This window comes from Sparus aurata, chromosome 11, assembly GCF_900880675.1.
Source record: "Sparus aurata chromosome 11, fSpaAur1.1, whole genome shotgun sequence".
Classification (NCBI taxonomy): domain Eukaryota; kingdom Metazoa; phylum Chordata; class Actinopteri; order Spariformes; family Sparidae; genus Sparus; species Sparus aurata.
The window spans coordinates 9,844,246-9,868,399 of record NC_044197.1 but is presented as its reverse complement, the minus strand read 5'-3'; the positions used below and the strand labels follow the sequence as shown (position 1 = coordinate 9,868,399).

The 24,154-nt window shown below is 42.7% G+C and overlaps 3 protein-coding genes across 12 annotated transcripts in view; all 3 read left to right on the top strand.

Annotated features, from left to right (window-relative positions):
- The window catches only part of ddr2a (discoidin domain receptor tyrosine kinase 2a), a 35,839-nt gene extending 26,683 nt beyond the window's left edge, over nucleotides 1–9,156 (top strand). Inside the window, exons 3-17 of one of the 2 annotated variants that reach the window (XM_030434482.1) lie at nucleotides 55–157; nucleotides 713–944; nucleotides 1,141–1,288; nucleotides 2,276–2,378; nucleotides 2,902–3,085; nucleotides 3,170–3,410; nucleotides 3,619–3,681; nucleotides 4,920–5,056; nucleotides 5,198–5,357; nucleotides 5,439–5,671; nucleotides 5,793–5,920; nucleotides 6,008–6,205; nucleotides 6,299–6,533; nucleotides 6,653–6,802; nucleotides 6,885–9,156. In XM_030434482.1, coding sequence (XP_030290342.1) covers nucleotides 55–157; nucleotides 713–944; nucleotides 1,141–1,288; nucleotides 2,276–2,378; nucleotides 2,902–3,085; nucleotides 3,170–3,410; nucleotides 3,619–3,681; nucleotides 4,920–5,056; nucleotides 5,198–5,357; nucleotides 5,439–5,671; nucleotides 5,793–5,920; nucleotides 6,008–6,205; nucleotides 6,299–6,533; nucleotides 6,653–6,802; nucleotides 6,885–7,007 — 2,438 coding nt within the window. In that variant the 3' untranslated portion in view covers nucleotides 7,008–9,156. Of the gene's footprint in view, nucleotides 1–54; nucleotides 158–712; nucleotides 945–1,140; nucleotides 1,289–2,275; nucleotides 2,379–2,901; nucleotides 3,086–3,169; nucleotides 3,411–3,618; nucleotides 3,682–4,919; nucleotides 5,057–5,146; nucleotides 5,358–5,438; nucleotides 5,672–5,792; nucleotides 5,921–6,007; nucleotides 6,206–6,298; nucleotides 6,534–6,652; nucleotides 6,803–6,884 lie in introns of both variants that reach the window. The other variant, XM_030434481.1, reaches the window with a different exon arrangement.
- Nucleotides 9,157–9,309: 153 nt separating this feature from the next.
- hsd17b7 (hydroxysteroid (17-beta) dehydrogenase 7) lies at nucleotides 9,310–13,523 on the top strand. 3 transcript variants are annotated; one of them, XM_030433034.1, is made up of 9 exons: nucleotides 9,311–9,473; nucleotides 10,099–10,305; nucleotides 10,389–10,481; nucleotides 10,609–10,723; nucleotides 11,964–12,158; nucleotides 12,240–12,353; nucleotides 12,466–12,522; nucleotides 12,600–12,698; nucleotides 13,117–13,523. In XM_030433034.1, the coding sequence occupies exons 1-9, from the start codon at nucleotides 9,439–9,441 to the stop codon at nucleotides 13,237–13,239; spliced, it is 1,038 nt and encodes a 345-aa protein (XP_030288894.1). In that variant the 5' UTR covers nucleotides 9,311–9,438; the 3' UTR covers nucleotides 13,240–13,523. The 3 variants fall into 3 exon arrangements, 2 of the variants coding, with proteins under 2 accessions (XP_030288894.1, XP_030288895.1); XM_030433035.1 differs by lacking the exon at nucleotides 10,389–10,481; XR_003985926.1 differs by lacking the exons at nucleotides 12,466–12,522; nucleotides 12,600–12,698; nucleotides 13,117–13,523 and having other exon boundaries at nucleotides 9,310–9,473; nucleotides 10,389–10,519; nucleotides 12,240–12,293.
- Nucleotides 13,524–16,999: 3,476 nt separating this feature from the next.
- On the top strand, nucleotides 17,000–23,977 carry serbp1a (SERPINE1 mRNA binding protein 1a). Of its 7 annotated transcripts, none has more exons than XM_030433033.1 (9): nucleotides 17,000–17,373; nucleotides 18,883–19,066; nucleotides 19,637–19,780; nucleotides 19,905–19,973; nucleotides 20,974–21,048; nucleotides 21,183–21,351; nucleotides 22,053–22,097; nucleotides 22,196–22,414; nucleotides 22,583–23,977. In XM_030433033.1, exons 1-9 carry the CDS (start codon nucleotides 17,118–17,120, stop codon nucleotides 22,637–22,639), a joined length of 1,218 nt encoding a protein of 405 aa, XP_030288893.1. In that variant the 5' UTR covers nucleotides 17,000–17,117; the 3' UTR covers nucleotides 22,640–23,977. The 7 variants fall into 7 exon arrangements, with proteins under 7 accessions (XP_030288893.1, XP_030288891.1, XP_030288888.1 ...); XM_030433031.1 differs by having other exon boundaries at nucleotides 22,047–22,097; XM_030433028.1 differs by having other exon boundaries at nucleotides 21,180–21,351; nucleotides 22,047–22,097.
- Nucleotides 23,978–24,154: the final 177 nt, after the last annotated feature.

Below are 24,154 nucleotides of genomic sequence, written 5' to 3'. Positions count from 1 at the left end.
TTATTTATTCAGTCCTTCTAAGTCTTTTAATCCAACATGTTTGCTGTGTCTCAGGTGTGTGTCGGTATCCTCTGGGCATGTCAGGAGGGCAGATACAGGATGAGGACATCTCTGCTTCCAGCCAGTGGTCCGAGTCCACCGCGGCTAGATATGGCCGGTAGGTCTCTCACACACACACACACACACACACACACACACACACACACACACACACACACACGTGCGTCATAGTATGTTTACCCTGCTAATGAGCGCACGTGTGTGTGTGTGGGTGGTTTATACTGCAAGGTGCCTGTTTATTTGCAGTAAACCGCAAACTGGGGTATCAGTTCTACTAAGCCACATGATTGAGGATGCTTTTATGTGCGTGTGCGTGTGTGTGCGTGTGGGCAGAAGAACATGGGTGGCCTTCTCTAAGTATCAGGGTAATGATGTAATACTCCTTCTTCATCCAGCCTGGCTGTGTTTTCAGCTCCTGCCAGCCCCTTGCCCAAAATTAACACTTTAAGATGAATTTATGAGGCAGGCTGTCACTGAAGTGTTTGTTTAACAGGCTGTAAGAACTGAAGTCCACCACCACATTCACTTGTGCTTTTCCTCTCACCTTTTCCTCTCCATCCTGTCCTGATTTTCCTTCTCCCCCTGCTCTTTTCCCCTTTCCTGATGTAGTTCTAACATGAACATCCATCTCCATCCTTCTCTGTGTGCCCAGGTTGGACTTCGAGGAGGGCGATGGCGCCTGGTGTCCAGAGATAACAGTGGAGCCAGACAGCCTGAAGGAGTTCCTCCAGATTGACCTTCGCTCGCTCCACTTCATCACCCTCGTGGGCACGCAGGGCCGTCACGCTGGAGGCATCGGTAATGAGTTCGCCCAGATGTACAAGATTAAGTACAGCCGTGATGGGAGCCGCTGGATCTCGTGGAGGAACAGGCAGGGCAAGCAGGTCAGTCGGCCTGTCGGTGCTTTGGAGTACCGATACTCATCATCATTGTGGTTTTATGGCACGTCGTTGTTTATACCTGCTGTGCTAATATAGATAAACTGATTTTCTGATTGTTCATTATTCATAAAGAGGCCATGCCTCCATTCTCAATCATTAGTGAGCTTCCTGAGGTCAAGGTGTGTTTGTTTTCCTCCAGGTGATTGAAGGAAACAGGAACGCCTACGACATTGTGCTGAAGGACCTCGAGCCGCCCATCATCGCCCGCTTCGTCCGCTTCATGCCCGTCACCGACCACTCTATGAACGTCTGCATGAGGGTGGAGCTCTACGGCTGTGAATGGCTGGGTAAGAAGATGGTTGGCTGAGGTGGACTGAGAATATGAAAGGACTGATGAGCGAGGAAGCTGGGAACAAAGATCACAGCTGAGCTGGCATCAGTCCTCACCTTTGAGCCCATAAAGTCAAGACATAAAAACAGGAAAGAGTTGTTTAAACACTGACACCAGCATATCTAAACACTGACAATATTACCACTTAATGAAAGCACCGTGTGTCTGGTTTCTGATTTAGATTCCTATATAATAGTTTAAATCATGTTCCAGGAACAACACCAACACACATCACAAAGCTCTGACATCACAACAGCGTGATTGGACTCTTGCATTTTCGTGTTTTCCTTTTATTATTTCCCTTTGACATCAAATTTCAAGAGGCTCCCCTGTTCAAAATCTCAAGCGGAAATTAGGCATTCCACTATTCTCCTTTTTGGTGCTTTTCATGCACACGTGTCATCCTAAAATGCTCATTAGTGTACACCACATGCCATGCATCAAGCAAACCTCCAGTAATTTAAAGCTATTTGGAACAACAGGATGTTTTTTGGGGGGAAAAATTCAATGTGGAAAAGGTTGTGAACGACTGAAGGAGAAGGAGATTTATTTTTTCCAGTGTCTAGATTATTGCTTGAAGTCATAAAATGTTGTCTTGGAGTATGAAAACCTGTTAAAATTTGAGAGGAAAAACCAGATGAACAATCAAGAAAGCAACAGCAGCTTAAAGGCTTTATCAGGTCCTCTAATAAAACATTTCTTTATACCTCACACATCCTATATATTCCGCTCTTCATTTAAATCTAAAATGATGTTTGCACTTTTTAACTGTATTTGACACAATGGAAATCCGACCCATGTATTGTGCATCATTTTGCAAGTATTTCTCTGTGGTTCCTCTTAACAAATTGGTAGATTTAACTCTAGATCAACAAACCTTTTGAGAGATGTTTTACGACAGAAGATGAGTTTGCAGTGACGGTTGATCTTCTTTGCGTTACAGATGGTCTGGTGTCGTACAACGCTCCCGCAGGAGAACAGATGAACCTGCCTTCTCACCCTGTTTATGTCAACGACACTGTCTACGATGGAGCTGTCATCCACAGGTGTGTGTGTGTGTGTGTGTGTGTGTTTAGTTATTCCTTCCTTCCTTTTCTCACCGCTCCATCGTGGCTCTCATCCTCGGTCAGTACTTTTCCCCCTCACCTTGTTGTTTCCTGGTCGCCATGGTGAAAGCACAGAGACAGACAGTGGTGAGTGGGTCATGTGGGTTTACTGTTAGGCAATACCTCATGGGAATGACTGAGTCAACCGTGCTTATGATGTTTAAAAAACCGGAATGAACCAATCAGTCTTTTTGTTGACAGTAGTGTTTGGGTTATGGTGTGCTGAATAATGTCCTCCGTGACACAGACAGGCTTCTATTCTCCATTAAGGCAGAGGGGAAAAGAAAATGGCCTTTATTATGATATCCTAGTCAAGAGCCAGAGAGAGGGATTGGTTTGACAATGCTGCCACCTAGTGTTGAGTGGTTGTACAATCAAAAAAACTTTTTAACAGAGGGGCCTACTGTGATTATAAAGGATGTTTCCTGCTTCTCATTTACGCTCCTTTTTCTCTGTTTCTCAGTATGACAGAGGGTTTGGGCCAGCTGACTGATGGAGTGTGTGGCCTGGATGATTTCACACAAAGTCACGTCTACAATGTGTGGCCCGGGTACGACTACGTTGGCTGGAGCAACGAGAGCTTCCCCAGTGGATTTGTGGAAATCATGTTTGAGTTTGACCGCACACGAAACTTCACCACCATGAAGGTGAGTCTGCGGATTACACCAGTTTGTATTCTCAGTTTTTACGCCTCTCACGTGTGCTAAAAGTTTTCCTATTCATTTGTCCAGGTCCACTGCAACAACATGTTCTCGCAGCACGTCAAGGCCTTCCGCCAGGTGGTGTGTTACTTCCGCTCAGAGTCAGACTGGGAGGCCTCGCCGCTCTCCTTCAGCCCCGTGGTGGACGAGAAGAACCCCAGTGCCCGCTTCGTCACCGTCAACCTGGCCAATCACATGGCCAGTGCCATCAAGTGCCAGTTCTACTTTGCTGATGCCTGGATGCTGTTCAGTGAGATCACCTTCCAGTCAGGTACAGATCAAACAGCTGTTTGTAAAAGCTTTAAGTGGTAGTTTTACATTCATATATGTATATATTTTTTACTAATTTTAAGCTTATTTACTCAAACATTTGTAAAATCTGATGAGTGCTGCACATGAGGAAAAGTAACTATTCAAATCCTTCTAATTCAAAATAAACTTTTAATTTCTGATCAGCTGTGTGTCACCTGACCTTTCAGATACAGCCATGTACAACACAACGCTGGCGCCACCCAAGACAGGACTAACACCAAACACACCAGGTCAGTAATCACTCTGCATGCATGACAGAGACCTATACATCCAATAAAGCATTTTGTGATATGCATGCCAATAGCAATATGTTGTTGTCAAAAATCTTATATGAGCATCTGAAATGTGTCGCATTGTTTTTGGGGATGAAAAATATTCACAAAACACAAAATAAAATCAAAATACGTCACAGAAGAAACAATCAGGTGAATTGCTACTAAAATATCCCAATATTCCTGACTAATTTTGAGTGGTGTGTATAATGTGCTGGTACTATACACCCAGTATGTATAGTATTGTACAACAATGAAAGTTTCATGTGATAAAAAGCAAAAGAAAACTGCTACAGTTAGAGCAGGGATCAGATCAAGTGCAAAGCTATGTGGGAAAACTGTGAGGCAGTTTATCAAAATGAAGATCGTGAGCTGTCCACAGAAGAAATGCAGTTCTTTAAAGAGAGAGTGTTCTGGATTTCCTATGATGGATGTAGAAATGATGCCCAGCTGCTTCCCGATTCGACGTTCAGATCTCCATACATGTACCAACCAATCAGTGAGAAGGTCAGGACTGATTCTATGACAGATCTGTAAAATATCACTGTACAGATTGCAAAAAGAGTTAAGATCCTCTCAAAGGCGGGCAGATTGAAAGGGCAAACCCAGAAGAAGAACTGACAGAGAGAGAGGGGTGTTCAGTGACACAGGAGACCAATCAGGGACAGGTAGTACTCATCAGGACAACTACAAGGAAGGAAGACAGCAGGACACACGAGGGTGAACCTGACAAAACGTCTCTCACTTTGAAATAAAGGTCAGAGAAGGTGGAAGTGACATTTGGCTTTCGTGTGTGAGTCTGAACTGAAAAGGAGAGATTGCTTTCCTGCCAGAGCAGTTATTTAACATTTCCACGGTCCTGATAATGGACTTTCTCACAGCAGTCATTTCAACTTGTCATAGCAGGAAAAGCACAGGTGGAACTAATAACATTAATTAGTTGGCTCTCTTCCATTTAGGCGTGTCAAATTACAGCAGCCGAGATTTGACACACCTCCGTGGATGTTATTATATAAACCTGTTTGACAAGACACAACGTGTGCTGCTTTTGCAAAACGTTTCACATAAATCCCCTTTTCTCCAAGTCAAAACTGTCTGGATTTAATGGAGAATCACAGACTGGTCCCCCACATACACATGAAAACAGACCATACAGTCTCCATCTTTAATAACACCTGTCTGTTCCCTCTCTTTAGAAGACGACCCCACCCACAAAGTAGATGACAGCAACACCCGGATTCTGATTGGCTGTTTAGTGGCCATCATCTTCATCCTTGTGGCCATCATCGTCATCATCCTGTGGAGGCAGGTGTGGCAGAAGATGTTGGAGAAGGTGAGCAGCTCGTGTGCAATTCCATGTATAGTTTTGTCTTTGGGAGGTGGTCAGATTTGTTCCTTCACCCCCCCACGTCCTTTATTCTAGGCCTCTCGCCGGATGCTGGACGATGAACTAACCGCTAGTTTGTCAATACAGAGCGAGACGTTCGCCTACAACCACAACCAGTCGAGCACAACCAGCGAGCAGGAGTCTAATTCCACCTATGAGCGCATCTTCCCCCTCGGCCCTGACTACCAGGAGCCATCACGCCTCATATGCAAGCTGCCCGAGTTTGCTCAGAGCTCAGAGGAGCCTGGTGGGTTGACACACACGTCTTCTTACATATATATTATAATCTTGCAGCCATGATTACTTAAATGCTCGTACTGTGTTTCAGCTTCTACCAGCACGACTGCTTCTAAATCCACCACAACCACCGTGGCTCAAGACGGCGTCCCTCACTACGCAGAGGCAGACATTGTAAACCTGCAGGGTGTGACCGGCAGCAACACATACGCCATCCCTGCTGTGACTATGGACCTGCTGTCAGGGAAGGATGTTGTGGTGGAAGAGTTCCCCCGAAAGCTGCTCACGTTCAAGGAGAAGCTGGGAGAGGGCCAGTTTGGAGAGGTGTGTGCGCCATTCCCCCATAGGCTTATTTTTTATTTTTTTGAACATCTCTAGCCAAGCTCAAAACACAAATGAAATTCTAAATGTTGTATTCCCTTTTTCTGCTTCCTCTTCCTTTCAGGTGCACCTGTGTGAAGCTGAGGGAATGCAGGAGTTCATGAATAAGGAGTTTTTATTTGACATCCCTGAGGACCAGCCAGTTTTAGTGGCTGTGAAGATGCTCCGTTCAGACGCCAACAAAAATGCAAGGTATCGACTCCGGATGCCCGAGCGATCTGTACCAAATGTTTTGTTTTTTATCAAAAGTAAGTCACCTCTCTCTTTTGATTTTGGCAGGAACGACTTCCTGAAAGAGATAAAGATCATGTCACGTTTGAAGGACCCCAACATCATTCGCCTGCTGGCTGTGTGCATCTACAGCGACCCTCTCTGTATGATCACAGAGTACATGGAGAACGGAGATCTCAACCAGTTCCTCTCCCGCCACGAGCCCGAGGGGCAACTGGCTCTGCTCAGCAATGCGCCCACTGTCAGGTGAGTGGAGTCGAACGAAACTGGATCGAGACAGAAGGAGTATGTTTTTTATTTCTGGTTCATAATGCACTGTTTCCTATCTCTCCCCTCCAGCTTCAGTAACCTTTGCCACATGGCCGCTCAGATAGCATCGGGGATGAAGTACCTCTCCTCTCTGAATTTCGTTCATCGAGATTTGGCCACGCGGAATTGCCTGGTGGGCAAAAACTACACGATAAAGATAGCCGACTTCGGCATGAGCAGAAACCTGTACAGCGGTGACTACTACCGCATTCAGGGCAGGGCGGTGCTGCCGATACGCTGGATGTCATGGGAGAGCATCCTGCTGGTGAGGGCCGCTACTTACCACATAGTTTCCAGCCGCTACTTACCACACAGTTTCCAATGAATGTTTTCCTGACAAGCTGAGAGACATTTTGTTGAGCTTGTTTCTGTTTTCCTGTGCAGGGTAAGTTCACCACGGCAAGCGATGTGTGGGCCTTCGGGGTCACCCTGTGGGAGATACTGAACTTCTGCAAGGAGCAGCCCTACTCTCAGCTCACTGATGAGCAGGTGATAGAAAACACAGGGGAGTTTTTCAGGGACCAGAAAAGACAGGTGAGTGTCACCACAAACGTTTCATTTGATTTGAAAAGTACCTGTGAATCCCTGGCTACATTTCTCGCTCCCTGTCGTGCAGATCTACCTGCCTCAGCCCGTGCTGTGTCCAGACTCGCTCTATAAGATCATGCTGAGCTGCTGGAGGAGGAACACGAAGGAACGGCCCTCCTTCCAGGAAATACACCGTGCCCTCCTGGACTAACAGCCGGGGCGATGTGAGAGACAGTGATTCCCAGTCTGCTCATCTCTGGAGGAAACGGTGCATGACAAGAGCAGACCAATGATTCTGGCAGGATCTAGGTTTAAGCTATCTTGTTTCTTGTAGAGGAACAGGTTAAGAGCCACCTGTGGGCGCCAAGCTACAATATGGGAAACACTGTTTCGTGGACTTACACACTACAAAGATGGACTACCAGAGACTGTTAGTGTGCGTCCGTTTGAGTTCAGCTAGCACAATCACGTTGGGCAAACATGTTTTATAGACATACAGGCATTCTTAATAAAATCTACTCTGTTTTGTACGACACCAGAGCACACACAGGAACGTGACAGAAGGTTTGGTTGTGTTGAGGAAGCCAAAGTTAAAATGTAGCAAGTGACATTCGGCACTTTTAAAAATGTATTTTGATTTTCTTTTCTTTTCTTTTTTTTTCTAAAATATGAGTTCAAATCTCCCATGTTACAGTGTTCGATAAGAAACCTTCTCGTGTTTTCTTTTGGAAGACTGCTTGAATGTAGAAAAGTGCAGCGAAGCATTCACTGTCACATTTTAGTATATTTCAAGTATCTCATCTCAGTTTCAACTCATCTAGAGCAACAAGGAAATATCAAGTGACTCAGTCTTTCTCTTCTCCTTGCAGTTTTTCCACAGCATTTGAACATGAAGTGTATATGACTGTGTATTTTCAATAGATGAGTTTTAAATCTCAAATAGCAATATTTTGTATTAATATTTATATGTTCATATGTGTCTATGTTTTGTTGATATATTTGTGGATAATCTCTCTTTGAGTCGTTTCGAGTATCGTATTTTTATTTTCAGTACTTTTCTGCTCACATTTTGGATTAAGAAACTGCTTCAGAATAATTTTTTTTTCCCACTGCACTGTACCACTTATTGTCTTGATATTAACAGCAAGCTCTTTGTTACCTGATCAGATGTTGCCAGATGTTTATCAGGATGCAGACTATGTGTGATGTCGGTTCAAAAGTACGTGTTTACAGTCAGCATTATTGGGAAGATGTTCCTGAGCGTGTTGTGGGTGTTGGACCAGTTAAAGGAGACATATTTTGCTCATTGTCAGGTTCAGAATTTTTTTTGGGTTACTAGTAGAATAGGTTTACATGCTTTAATGCTCATAAAACACATAACTGTTCTCATACTGTCCAGTGCGGCAGCTCTGTGTTCCCCCCTTTGTCTGTTTTAGCTCTTGTCTCTTTAAGAACCCAGTCTGCTCTGATTGGTCAGCTAACACATGCCTGACCCAGCACTCCTATCAACAACAGAGTAGCTGTGCTGAATCAATTTGTACATGCAAACTAGCTACGCAAAAATAATGCAAATATGAATTAAAGGCGGGACTACTGACAAGGCTTTTACAGGAACAGTGTTTCTGTGGGAGAGAGGAGCTTCTGTTGATGCAGACTTTGACCTTTTTTAAGATCAAGATCTTGATAGAACCTACATGAAACACTGAAGGAAAGGGGGGGAACGAAAAAGCATAATAAGTCTCCTTTAATGCATGTGTTTATAGTTTGTCGCAGTTGACCGAGAAAGTATGTTGACTTTAAAACCAGGAAAGTAGAGGAACTGGGAATATTCAGCCTCCATGATGTAATGGTATGAGTGCTTCAGATTCTTCAGGTTTTAGTTATCAGCTGTTCTTTCTTTTATTGATGTATGCTGGAGTCTTCTTCTTTTGTAACATAATTCTGTGTATAGCTCTCTGATGGCTTGAACTTCAAACTGCATTCCACTGTTTCAGCTAAATATTTACAGGCTCTATCTTCTTGTTAGAGACCTTTGTCCCACTAAAGTTGTACAAATATGACCCTAATGCCTGGCCTAATTCACTGGTCATGTCATCCTTATCTTTCTGTGTTTTGTAAGCTTTGAGGCAAAGGTTAGATGTGATATTCAATTATCTCTGTGTTACAAATAAATTGGCGGCGGATGTAAAAGCTGTAAAAGCACCCTGAGAATCATCATGTGTAGTTTTATTACATATTTGTACTCGTATGTTGTTTTTTCCAGTGAGATAGTTTTTTTTTTATATACATTGTAAACAGGAGTTGTACATGGACAGACAAAATACAAATAAAATTTAAAACAGGGAATTCTATCCCTCTGAGCGCTACTGTCTCATTCATAGGTACTGAATATTTCATGATGTGTGGGGCGGTCCCTGAATCTGAGCCCACCAGTGTGAGGATTTCATTGGCTGAGAGCTGCTGTGCTGTCCAATCACAGCAAAATGAAAGCAGAGTGAGAATGATGACTCACATGGGCCGGAAAACTTTCCATGGAGCAGACACAGGACTTGTTGCTCTGAAAGTGGAAGTCATTCCATGTCGTGGTGTTGAGTGTGTTGAGGTTTCTGTGTGCAGTTTGTTTCTAGTTCGGAGCAGAAAAGATGAATAAGGTGATTTTGGTGACGGGAGCAAACAGGTAATGGTTGTATTTATTGTTTTATGGTGTCTGGCATCTGAAGTGTAATGGATCCATGAGACAAGAGACCTTTCTTAATTTTCTGTAATGAAATCCTTTGAATTTTTAGTGAATATTTAGCTATTGTTTATTTATTTTACACAAAGGTATTGTTATTTTCAATTAATCTCCTTTTCAAGAGGTCCTTGACGCAAGTGGCAGCATGATTTCATGATTTCATGATTTCATGATTTCAGCATGTCATATACAGTAAATGTATGTGGAAAAACAAAGTGATTTAGGTCAACAAATGTCCTCAATGTAAATTCTGTAGATACTATGTTTTAATAATAGCTATCAGAATCAGCTTTACTTACCAAGTATGTGTACACAGACAAGGAAAGACACAGAACGTATTGATTTTAGTTGTTTTTTTTAAGCCAAAATTATCAACAGGATGTGATATACAGCAACCTTACAATCCATATATTAAAATTAAGTTAAGGAACAATGGATATTTACTGTAAGATGCATAATTTACAATTTGTTGGCACATTGGATGTTTAAGTGTCACATGGTTAGTAACACTTATTTCATCGGAAAGTCCAGTGCTACGGTTCAGTACATTGCATGTGTCTGCCTGCAGTGGGATCGGCCTGGCGCTGTGTGAGCGTCTCCTCTCTCAGGACACAGAGGGTCTGCAGCTGTGTCTGGCCTGCAGGAACATGCGGCGAGCTCAGGCCGCTCGCTCTGCCCTCCTTGCCTCTCACCCCGCAGCTCAGGTGGCCCTGCTGCAGCTGGACACCAGCAGCATCTCCTCAGTCATGGCTGCTGCACAGGAGGTCAAACTCAGGTGGGAGGATAAGACTCACAGCAGGATCACAGAGTCACTACAGACCTGTGCTTTATGTTTGTGACTTGGGTTGTCTGCTGCAGGTATAACCGGCTGGACTACCTCTACCTGAACGCAGGTATCATGCCAAACCCGCAGTTTGATGTCAAAGCCTTTTTCAAAGGCCTCTTCTCCAGGTGCTCTGTCGATTTTACCTGCTCACATGCAGCATTTGGTATTGTCTGACTTCTGAAGCTGCTTCTTATTTCCAACACCTTGTGCTGCCTCGCTAGAACTCAGATTTCTATCATGTCTTCGTTGCAGCCGTGTCGTCAGCATGTTTGCCACCGGTGAGGGGATTCTGACGCAGAAGGACGGCATCACCCCTGACGGCCTGCAAGAAGTTTTTGCAACGAACCTCTTTGGTCACTTCCTACTTGTGAGTGTCTGCTGTTCTGTTTACTGAATTATCTATAAGTAAGGTCGGATCTACACATGGAATCGGACACATCTTCAGTTTTCTGCAGGGAGAGCAGTTCTTGTCAGCTGTGTACCCTTGATGGAATAAATACAGGGGACACTCGATCTGTCGGTCACTTAGCAACGATGCTCATTAAAAATTAACAGTATGTAGCGTCCTCGCCATAAGGTCAGTGAGGACAATATTCTGCTTGGTGTGTGTTTTCACATGGATTAAGTTGCCACCACTGAGAAAGCTCCTCAAAGTTCCTGTTTAGACTTTTACATCTTTGGTGCTGTATTCACACATTTTAGTTTGGAGAGGAAAACACTGGGTAAGAGGCTAACTCCACCAATTTTGCACATTAAAGTGTGTTTGCAGGTCTCGGGGATTATTAGCCTATATGTTTAAAAAAAAGTAGTATAAAGCCTTTTGTGGCTCCGGAGGAAGCTGGGGGTAATCCGATAAATTGCTTCCAGTGATGTCACTCAGTGGCACATCACAGTGAAGTTGCATTGTGGTTTATGTAGTCACCAGGTGGTAATTCTTAAACTGTAACAGTCAGACAGTGTTACAGGTGTGCAATGCTACAGCGATGGACTGCTTTTCAAAAGCCAGTGCCTACATTACCCACAATGCAACTTAACAACTGAATGACATCACCGGAGACAGTTTATCAGATCACATGCAGCCACAAAAGCATTTACACTGATTTTTCACATAATATGTAGTATTCCCCCCAAAGAGGTGTAAACACACATTAATGTGTTAAATTGGCGGAGTAACACTTTAGAGGTTGTTTTGAAACACTCAATAAAGTCACTACATTTTGCAGAAACAGTTTTCTGCAAGGACTTTAAAACTATGTACATGATTTCAACATTGTTTCTGCTAATGTCTTAACCAGTCTGTTTACCTTTAAGGTGTGTAAAAGTGCAATGATTAGTGGATAGAAATGAGTAACTTCTCCCGCTAATCGCATGAATCAACCAAGTTTCTAGAAATATGTTTGATTTAAAAACTTAATCTGCTACTTTCTGTCTTGTTTCAATGTGTTTCAGTTACATCATGACAATGTTATGTGTTGAAAACTTGCAGGAAAAAGTGATCATCAAAATGATTTTGAAGCTGTTTTTCAAAGGTAAAAGAAAAAAGTTGCTTGATGATGCTTTAAAATGACTGTTTAAATACCGTGGGGTTCTCCTGTGTCCTGTTCCAGATCCGGGAGCTGGAACCTGTTCTGTGCCATGCAAGCCAGACCTCCCAGTTGATCTGGACCTCCTCCAGTAACGCTCACCGCTCAGCTTTTAACCTTGAAGACATTCAGCACCAGAGAGGCACCCAACCCTACAGCTCCTCCAAATATGCCTCCGACCTGCTCAGCCTGGCGCTCAACACACACTACAACAAGCAGGTCGGCTCTCACACACATCACACGCCCATGCACGTTAAACTGAGTTAATGACTGTTTACCTGCTTTCATTGTGCTTTCTAGGGTTTGTTCTCATCTGTCATCTGTCCTGGTTTCGTGATGACCAATCTGACCTACGGTATCCTGCCCTCCTTCCCAGCCTTCCTCTGGACCGTGGTTATGCCCATCTTTTGGCTTGTGAGTGTAAATTATTGAATTTGTCTTTTGTGCTTTGATGGATGCAAGCAGAAGAGATACAAACTGGGGCTAGCTGCTCATATTTGAAAGCATCTTTCTCTCATGATCACAGATAAGAATGTTCACCAATACTTTCACACTGACCCCTTACAACGGAGCTGAAGCCCTGGTAGGTTCAAACAAATTTGCACATTTCCACACTCAGTTTAGGACAAATTCATTCATGAATGCTGCTCTTTCTTGCAGTTCTGGTTATTTAAGCAAAAGCCTGAATCACTGGACCCTCAAGCCAAGTACCACAGTTTAACATCCGGGCTGGGTAACAACTACACACAACCACGCAAGGTATGGCAAAGGAATACTTCATTGAAGGTGCACTAAGTAGTTTTGGGTACAATATTATGACACAGAAGAGAAAAATATTCATAGACTGATGTTTTTCTGCTGAAACATATTAAATAAACAAACTCCTTGTTTTCATGACTGAATAAACTGAAAAAAAACAAAGTGACCTTTAAGAATAACACAGTTTCATTACTTTGTTTAGTGGCGGACCCTGCCACCTTTCTAGCTTCAAACAGTGTTCTGGGAACTTATTTTCCTCTGAGAATAGTTTGTTTATTCACTTGCGGAAAAAAAAATTGTATTTCGGAGTTTGTAGGCTATTAATATGTAAATATTAAAATTCAGAGTTTGAAAGTTTAAAACTTTTTTTTAAGACAGTTCATGCAGTGAGCTTTGTGTCGTCCGTTCCTCTCTGCAGATGGATATCGACCTGGAAACATCCGAGGCTTTGCACGAGAAATTACTGCAAATGGAAAGTGAAGTGAGGAAGACCCTGAAGGAAAAACAGAAAAAATCCCGACATGCCCTTGCATCATCTTGACACAATTCTGGGATGAAAGTGGAGAGTATTTTGTTCCTGTCTGCACTGAGAGCAGCCGCACACTGACTGTCACACACTCCGCTGCCTTGCACAACATGCAAGCCTGAATTCACACCACAAGAACAAGTTACAGTGACTCCATAAGCATTGAACGTTTGATTTCCTGTTTCCATCTCTAATAACTTGAAAGAAAATGTCTGTTATGGGACGAAGGACCAGAATTATGTGTGCTGAGATGTTTTGGTAAAAGAGTTTACAATAAAACTGAGCATTGCCTGTTTTCATCCACTTTATCCAAGAATGATATATTATATGACGAGAGCAATGAATATACGCAGGCACGGGTGGGAGGTGAGGTCACCATCTGCTCAGCCTATGCGATCCAGGATTGACTACTTCCAATCTGGTTGTTAATTCCAAGATCCTCACGGCAAAAAGCATTGCAGTCCGCCAGCAGACTGTCGGTATCATCCCAGAAGTTAACATAAGTGGTCTGTGTGAGCCCCTGTGCGGTGTATGGCGGCGCTGGTACGTGCGCACAGGCGCACCTGACATGCTGCTCTGGAGGATTTGGGGCGCACAGCGAGCCGTCGTCCCCGTGTTCCACCGCCTGTTTCCCGGCCCCGCACTCCTCCTCTGCTCCGCTAAGCTTCGGGTTGCAAAAAGCCCACACCATCCCGCAGAAATAGACGAAAAACGTGCCCATGACCATAACCATGAGCGCGTAGGACTCTATCATGGCTTTGGTGACTGGAGATGTCATCTTTTGGTGTGGTCAGGACTGGAGGGACTCTTGGAGCGCGACTGGCATCATCCTGTGGGCTGGACCACTTCAGCACCGCTTAGTTCAGTAACGTGAGATGGAGACCAGCAGGAAATAATTGATCGCTTTGTCACTTCTCTCCTTGGGCTGACTTTACAGTGTCAGTGGGCCTCATGAAAAGAAATGGAACAAATTCAGACTGTAGGTGAAATAAACCATATTGATTTTGCTGAACAAAATGAACACTAGGGGTACTCCTACTCAAATTAAACCCCTTAATTAAACGTTCCTTAATATGTGATGATAAATCTCAATTCCAGTGATATCCAACTGATAAGTAAAGTGTCAGAGTAAAAGGATTGCCCAGGAACTGTATGGAATGATTCTGTTAACCTTTAAAAGGTGCCAGAAATGTGTGTAACATCTATCTGATGTCCAGTAGCTTCTTTACAGAGCGCTGTATGGAGGAAAAGTCCAATATAAAGCTGGGAACAAATGAGTAGACCTTTAATATCCTTCGTCAGGCATCGAAAATCTGCCTGTATTCTAATTTAAACATTAAGGACTTAAAATTGAGACACAGAACATGGTTACATATTGCACAATTATATCTTCTTCAGTACTAATGTATCCTACAGACCCCTGCTTAAAAACTTAAAGGTTAACTTTTTATCCTATTGTTTGTATTCATCATTTATGCAAACAGAGCGTCAAGTGTCCATTTGTCTCCCTGACAACCTCACAGGTCAGCTCTCCCTGACAGGCTCATCAGCTGGCAGCTGGGTTTGACTTTCCTTATAAGGTCAAACACCAGAATCCACAGCTCCCAGAATACCTTCAGTGATCAATGAGACTTCAGTGCCTTTTTCTGTTGGGTTTCATGTTTTAACCCTTCCCTAAACGTCACAACAGAAGCGTACAGTAATCCTGAGGGGCATTTTTTTTACTATATGCTATTAAAAAGCTCTGAATTTTGTCAAAAATAACAAAAAAATGTCTTCATCTAATCCAATAATTTATCTTAACTTTATAAGTGAAAACTTATCTTATCGGGACGTCTATGTGACTATAAGTTACTTTTTCCTGAGTGTTTATGATCAAAATTGTAGATCACATCCACTCTGCAAAGCACAAACCTTGACTGTGAATAAACTACAAAGAATTTATGATTTTACTTTCACAAAATATCACACCAAATTTAAATGCAAAGCTATCTTAAAATGTCAACTGACTGAAATATGTCCCAGTATCACCTGGCGTACAATTGCGGTTGTTGACATCATCATTTAAATGTGGAGATCCCCCAAAAGATACCTTTCAACTTTAATATACGTTTTTTTTACTTGCATTCCTGCCTTTATTTGGTGGAGACAGTACAGAGATGACTGAATGGGAAAGAGGGGGGGAATAACATGCAACAAAAGTCCCGAGACAGAATCATACTGGAGTTGCTGTGGCTACGGTGGTAACGATTGTAAAGCGCAGGGCCACCATGTCGCTCTCCTTGGGAGATTTCTAGATAAGACAGATGTACACATAAACAAACAAACAAAACATCCATGTTCTATCAAATTGTGTGCATTGAAAATGGTAGGCTGTCAAAGGAAGCAACGAGATCAGAGGTTCCAATTTCTTTCCCTTGGAAGACCAAAACTAAATGTTTTTTTAATTTTATTGTGTCTTATCGTTAAGATGCAAAATGTACTAGGATCCTAAGTCCCTTGACGGACTTCCTGCTCAAGGTGTCACTCTGCACAGATTATGCACAGAGTATGCAATATTTAATATAATTAGGGATCCTACATATTTTAAGAACAGTGTAGCCTCACAAAAGATAAAACAGCATAAGTATTATTATATTTCATAATTACTTTTTAATGTTCTTTTGTTAGAGCCTTTGGATGGGCCAGCGTCGGCCTGCAGGCCTCGCTTCAGGCGGTCCACAACTAGATGATCTTTACAACACAGCTGCACACAGGAAATTCAAATAATCATATTAATCATCACTTCAACCATTAGTGATTGGGAAACACTATGAATATCCCAGGCAAAGACAAAGCTCTACAAGGGTTCTGTTACCACAAATACAATTAATGTGTTCGACCAACTGGTAAACTTGAATGAGTGAGTATAAGCTGTACATCATGGCAATGAATGCACTGATCTTTGATCTCTTAATGTGATGGGGTTTTTCTTTTGGACATGTTTGTGTTTGTATTTCCATGGATGAGACTTAAGACAGTTTACTGCCTCGGCTGGACGATAAAGTTTATTCTATTCTATTGTGCTACCACAGTATTGTCAACTCAACTTCCTTTGTTTCAGCATCACGTGGATCTGAAATGTCTTTCAACCAGAGTGTTGAGCCTGTGGCCTTGAATTTAAAGACACAATGTGCACAGAACCACAAGCTATGCAAAATGATTATTACAACTCTGGGGAGTTGTGCTAACCTTATGTCTGTGAAATATTGTACATACAATACAAGCAGCATTTAAAAGTGCCTGGGGCTCAGTGTGGTGTGAATACTCAACCTGAGCCTGATTTAAAAGCTAGTCTGTCAGTGTAGATTGATGATGATGACTGTATAAGTAATTACTTAATTATAGTTTGACCTTCCCTCATGTCTCGTCTTCTTCTAAACCAAAATCTATTAGCCAGAAACAGATGCACCTGCTATCTCCTTTAGCTTTTTGCAAACTTATAGTAAAGTAGAAGGGCTGTTGAAGTGGTTCAGCTATCTTTAATTAAAAAAAAGCTTACACACATTGTGGCCAGCAGTCATGAAGTCTGAGAAGGTTTTTCTGAGAAGTCAAAACAAGAGCTCAGAGTGTGTTTGAGGGCACCCATGCTTGGCTTTACAGAGGCTAGCAACACCGGAAACACTATAACTGGGTAGTGTAGTTCTTCATGTGTCTTTTGCCTGACTAAGTCAATTGCATGTCATTTCCAATGAACTACATGCCCCACCCGCGCCAAACCCAGAGGTCCCGGATGTCTATCGCGCCGGAAGAGAAGAAGGTCCTTTTCCCAGCCATCTTGTGGCTTCATCTAGCGAAGTGTTCGCACCAAGCCTCATAGAATCGGAGGAAAATCCTGCTGAAGGGGCGCCATCATGCCCGGACAAATGCAAGAAGGTTTTGGCTGTGCCATAACCAATCGGTTCGACCAGTTATTTGACGACGAGTCGGATCCGTTTGAGCAGCTTAAGCAAGCTGAAGTGAAGAGGAAGGAGGCTTCTGCTCCTGGTGCCGCCAAGACTGTAGCCCAGGCTGCCAAGCAGCCGAAAAAGGAGTCCCAAAAAGACAGAAAGGCCCCACTGGCTGATAAGAAGGAGGAAACCCAGGCACCCGTCCCACTTAAGAAAGATGGTAAGATTTATTTTCGCGTTTTAGGTCTTAATTCGCAACAAAAAGATGTCGGGCTAACGGGCTAATTTGCTTGCTTACTAGCTAGCAACGGTTCATAAGCCGCCGTGACATGAGGTCCGCATGGCTGCTTTTGTCCCTCTGTTGGCTGTCAGTCGCGGGAATAATGACATTTATACAAACGTGTAAAGCAAAGGGTCGTGTGGGGCTACAGAGATTTGGTGACAATCAGTTTGCAGGCCAACTTGTTTTGGCTTGCCTCCCCCTCCCCATCGGCCTTGTTGAACAGGCAGAACCAGAAGCCAGGCTCACCGGAGAAAGTGGCCTCAGGATGTTTAATGCCGATCCTGTCAAGTCCTGACTGACTCCAACACCACTTTTTTTTTTTGCTGACCCTAAAACAAAATTGGCCGAAAGTGGACGAGTTCCACTAGATTTTAAAAATGTAAAAATAAAAAAAATTATAGGCGCGTTATGAAGTAAAGTCTCACACTTGTAAGAACAACGTGTTTCAGTAATGTGAAGTAAACATGTTGAGTCAATCATGGTGGATTTGTGAGACTTTAGCAGCAGCGCGGCTCTCACGCTGATGAACCTCGTGGTTGTAGTGTGGGGCGTGTTGAAGCACAGCCTCCAAACTGCCACTTCCCATTGGCGCACAATACATGTGATCGACCTGCCGCACACCATTTACTTTACAATTTACTATTTTACTGGATAATCTATTCACATCGCCTTAATGATAAATTAAACATGTAGCCTGTAACAATACGTTTAAAGTGTACTTATTAGTCTTGCAGTGTTCCTCTACCAATTTTTTTATATGTACTATAAGCATAATGGAAGCATCTGGGGTCAGGAATTGACTCTTGAGATAAACACACATTCACAGGCAGCAAGTTGGCTAATGCCATGATGCAAGTCTGCCAAGTGGTCTCATATGTGTGTTAGCTTGAGAGAAGATGAGACAGGTGCGCTGACTGTAGTGCGCCCAGCTGCTGCTGTGTAGTGTAGGGTGTCTATTTTGGTAGCTGGTGATTTAGGCAATGGGGTTGAACCTGTTGTGTCACACTGGGTCAGAGGCAATCAACCGTGCACATGGAGGGTTAAACTGTTAATTCCAACGACAGTGGCCTGGCTTTTTAACCAATCGGCACATTATTAGTCAGAATAGGAAATAATGAGCGATCGTGCTGTAAACTCCCGAACTCTTTTATAATGTTAGATTTACCTCTCTAATATGTTTCTTCCACTAAAGCTATTATTTTTTTTACGTAGTCATTAGTTTCAGAAATCAAATTACGATGCAGCCAGGAGAGTAGTTTCACAGTAGTTCATGAATGGATCCTTCCCACTGCCGTAATTCTTTAATTCTACACGTTAATTGAAATTTTTTGCTCCATTTCAACAGAACAATCAACTCCTCCTCTTTCTCTTGTCAGGGGCTCAGCGGTGGGTCCCAATCTATCAGTGCTATTGGTCCTCTAATCCTCCTGTTGTGGTCAATTCTAGGTGCCGGCATGAGGAGAATGGGCCGCAAGCCGGAGGGCGATGGCTCCAGACCCCAGGGCAGCCAGGGAGAGGGGCGCCCCCCCACAGACAGGCGGCCTGTGGACAGGCGGCCCCCGCGTCGCTTCGAGAGGCCTGCTGGTGAAGGTGGCGAGAAGCCCGAGGGAGGCGAATTCTCAGTGGAAAAGTGAGTTTGGTTTCCAATGAGCAGATATTTTAGTTGGAAAGAGGAGGGGAGTGAATCCAATGCCTTATTACTTTTTACAGGGTGTGTCCAAGCTCCAAATACGGCAAAAGCAGCACTCATCAGGGGAGTAGGGGTAGGGTCAGCAACTGTTGAGGCGTTGCTTATGATAAGGCATAGTATGTCTTGCCCGACTGCTGCTATGCAGCTGTTTATCTCATCAGCTTATTTAAAATTGATATAACAAACAAAACATTTGTATTTGCAAAAGTAGGTTTCTACCAGTTTCAAGCTTCATTTGGACTTGTACTAAAAGACAGAATCATTTTTATGGACACTTATAATTTAAGTCATCCTAGAGAATTGTTAAATTTGCGTTAAAAGCACCTTTTGAACACAAATGCACTGTTTCTGCTAACTATTTTTGTTCTTTGGTAATTTTGCTATCCACTCTGTCACACTCAGTTAATAAAACTAAGCCTTTACATGGCCTGCATGAGTCTAGGCTTCTGATAGGCAGAGAGACTCGTGCTTCGATGATGATTTGACAAAGCTCTCTGTCCCTCTCTTCAGACCCATTGGTGATAGGCCGATGAGAGGTCGTGGCGGCGGCAGAGGTGGTCGTGGCGGCGGCAGAGGACGCGGCATGGGACGCAGCGATGGCTTTGATTCCCGAGGAAAGCGTGAATTTGACAGACACAGTGGCAGTGACCGATCGTGAGTACTGTTTCAGCTCTAATGTAGCCTTATGATTAGGTATTCTGAATTTACATCAGGCCTGTTGAAGATGTTTGCTGTGTATGTGTAACGATCCTGGCTAAAGCAAATGTTGTTTCAGTAGTCTGAAAGGTGAGGAGAAGCGTGGTGGAAGTGGATCTCACAACTGGGGCACCGTCAAGGATGAACTAAAGTAAGTTGTTCTATATGCAACCTGGCAAAAACTGCATGATTTAAATTCTGTGGTGTTAAAGACCACCTGAATGATTTCCTATAGGGAACACTTGTTAGTCATAGCTGTCAACACTTAAACATCATTAGTAAAAGTCAAATTTATATTTTTCTCACTGTTAACAAATAAACCATATATTAAGCAGTCGCTTATTGTTAAGTTGCAACTGATGGTTAACCTTAACAATAGCTTAATAAATTACCAATTATAACCATCATTATTTGGGTATGTCAAAATACTCAGTTGCCAGTTTACAAGGCACCCTTTACTACAACTGATGCAGCGAAATACTGTCCTGCAATCAATTAAAGTTATAATGTTGTTGAAACTAGTTTAAAGACGTTCACTCGTCTGGTTATTTTGGAGGTTGTAGTTTGTGGTGCAGTTGAACTGTATTGTGTGATACTGTTACTAAATAATAAGTTGACACTAATTAAGTGGACTTCATAAGAAACCGCCCAGTATAATGCAAAACAATTTAGCAGCACAACAGTCGTGTAAGAATAATAGGGCTGCAACAATTACTTTTATTATCGATTAATCCGCAGACTATTTTTACAATTGATAAGTCAAAAACATTTGGACTTGTCATTTGCTGTCATGAAAGACAAAGAAATTAAGCAAATCTTTACATTTAAGAAGCAGGAAACCAAATGTTTTTACGTTTTTGTGTAAAAAAAAAAGTTTTTTAACAACTATCAAATGATTTGCAACTCATTTTCTATCGATAAACTAATTGTTGCGGCTCTCATGAATAAATGCTTATACATGATGGATAAAACTACATTTAGATAGAACATAAATGACCATAACTTCCAAGTCAACTGAACATACTAACTTTAATTTCAAAGGCTCGCTGTTGCTCTAGCTAGTATTTATACGCAGCCATAAATAGTTGTCACATTATACAATGGATATTGTGTAAGGTCTGACCTTGATTTTTGTCTTTTTCCTTTTGTAGTGAACTTGACCAATCAAACGTCACTGAAGAGAACCCTGAAGGAGAGGAGCATCCACCTGCTGACTCTGAGAACAAGTAAGTTCTTGGTTTTTGTCTTCATGTGTCCTGACTACTAAGAAGACACTGTGGAAAGACACGGGTACAAATCAACACATATTTATCTCAATCATAACCCTGTGATGATGTGTGTCTGTGTGTGCGTGTTGAAGGGAGAATGAGGTTGAGGAAGTGAAGGAGGAAGGCCCCAAGGAGATGACTCTGGATGAATGGAAAGCCATGCAGGACAAGGAGCGGGCCAAGGTGGAGTTCAACATCCGCAAGGTCAACGAGGGAGATGATTGGAACAAAGGATTTGTGCTGCACAAGTCCAAGGCAGTGGTGAGTCTAAACCATGGTTCCAATTCATGTTTCACATGAGATTTTGAAGATACATTTGATGGGCTTGCCTATGCAGACCATGCTGTTATTTTGCAAGTTCTTGGTCGACATATTAAAATGGACCCCAGACAGAAACCCAAACCTCATTACTATAATGGAAAGCCCCATCACTTCAGAGTTTCAAAGACAATACTACGAGGATGTTTTTAACCGAGATCAGATATACAAGTGTTGCATCAGTTTCCTGTGTAATGACAAAGACGTGTCGCTGTCTGCATTTAATTGCTAAATGAAAGTACAAATGGTCTTTGTTAGCAGCAGGCCACAAACTCTGCTCCACAGGGCTACACGAAACTTGTAGCTGTTGGACAGCATTATTAATTCATCAGACTTGTATTTGTTTATAAGAAAGACTAATTTTATGCATTGAATTGTTTTAAGAGATAAACAAAAATTCCAAATTTCGTTCCCATGCATCTCACTGTACGGTAAACACTTCAGTATTGTCCTCTATTGTGAAGCAATTCAATGCACAGATCCAGGCAGAAAATTTAGGGGTTGATTTGTTTTGGGGGGTTTTTTGCACACAGTTAAATTGAAATTAAAAATGTTTCATACATTGGTGTTTGTTGTTGGTACAAATATGGTTTTGCTCAATATTTTGTGTTTATTTTGGTATTGCTTCCTTTTTTCTGATACAGGATAAGAAAACTGAGCTGATTGAGCCTGAGGCTGATGAATCTAAGGTAAAGCATCCTGTTTTTGCTCAGTATTTGAACTCAAATCAAACATTTAAATACATCAAACATAATCCCCCTTTTTCGCCCGTATTTTTGAATTGCAGTTAGATGATCATCACTTCAGGAAGCCAGCCAATGACATCACGTCCCAGCTAGAGATCAACTTTGGAGACCTGGGCCGTCCAGGACGCGGAGGACCACGCGGTGGTCGGGGCGGTCGTGGTCGCGGCCGCGGCGCTGCCGGAGGTCCTGGCAGCGGCGGTGCTGCTGGCGGCTTTGCCCCTGAAGCTACCAGGCCGGTCCGTGCACCAAGGACTGAAAAGGTAGATCATTTTAACATGAAGTTTATCTGTCCCATCATTGGCACCCAGGTGTTTTTATTTTGTCTGCCTAAAGGTGTCTGTTAGAATGAAGATTTTCTGTCCCTTCATTCTTCTGTGGTAAATCTTTGAATGTCTGACTTTTAACTCTTATTCTAATTTACTTTACAGTCATCTGCGTCTGTGCCCAATGTGGACGACCCAGAGGCCTTCCCAGCCCTGGCTTAAGCTCCGGCTGCTGTCCCTCAGGCCTACAGGAGCCTTTTGAGCACCTCCACTATGAGGCTTGCATGTTCCTGGATCCTTCAGCAAAGTGAAATGATGGAGAAGAGTGTCATCAACAATGGCACTCGACATGAGGACTGAGTTTTACCCAATAAAAACAAAACAAAGATGGAAAAAAACAGAAATTAACAAAAAAATAAACAAAAAAAGAAAAAGAAAAGGACTTCTTGCTACTCTGGAGCAACTTATTGGTAGAGGTTTTGTACTTGGAAACAAAGTAGCAGGGATGTTTTCATACAGTATTTTTTTCAGAGGTTATGCATTGTCCATTGATAAATTTTTGTAATTGCTGCTTGAAAATATGCATTTCCAAATGTAAGCATAAGAAGAGTGTGTTTAGCTTGGTGTGAGCCATTGCTTGCTCGCTTTGAAATAGGCACTGTGGAGCTCCAATCCAAGCTCATTAGCTCTGCCGCACCAGGAGTTCCTGATGAAGTTAGAGCTTCACTCATTGAGATTTATAGATTTTTCTTTTTTTTCTTTAGCACTGGGGTATTGTTTTATATTTTATACAGGAGGTCTATTCTTCTATGATCTTCAGCCTGTAAATCTTGACTATTTTCATAAATTCTTTCAGAGACTGTATTTCACATGGTGCAAATACGACACATCTGGATCTTTTGATCAGGGGATGCGGTCTACATTTGATGCATAGATGAAATGGCGCCAAAATCTGTAAGGTTCTTTTTTTACTGAAATGCTCTTAAGGAGGAACATTAGGTCATTTTGGAGGAAACACATTGGCGGTTATGCGACTAAATTTGCATTTATCCTGACACATTTGTCTAGTTGATTAATTTCAAGCTGAAAGTTATTCCATGTGTTCAGATTTACTTGTACTTGGGGTGCTATACGCCATCTAATGTCTCTTCCTCCCAGCCCATTTCATCTTTGATTACTCACCATGTGCAGGTCAATTATTGCCTTTTGTTTTCACTTTAAAGAGTGATCGGGAGAGGAAGTGTCTTTACACAGTTGAGATGTGGCTGTAGTCGTCGGGGAGCCCTCAGACCTTATCCGACTGTTTACACTCCACTCGAGCATCCTTCCACAGATGTAAACTCAGCCCAGCTTCAGTTTGTTTCTGCGGTCTGTTCTGTGCTGATCTTTTCCTCCACTGTTGACTCGCCCTGTAGCTTCCACAGTGGCACCACTGCATAATTGCTCTGAAAGAAATACAGTCGTTCATTGTGTGGAACAACTGAAGTGCTCTACAAATGTGTGAATTCTAGCCCTGCTATTAGAGACCTCTGTCGGTAAATAAAGATGGTCGATAAATCTTTTGCATCGTCTGAATTTTTAAGATCCTGGAGGAAAAGAAATGATTTACATGTATACAGTGTTTTCTTGGTTTCTTTCTGGCTACAAACGCATATCTCTACCTGATCACCGACACAAGTGACCCCAGTTCTGTTTAAGCTGAGCGTCCACCCAGGAATGTGGAAGAACTTGAGCGTG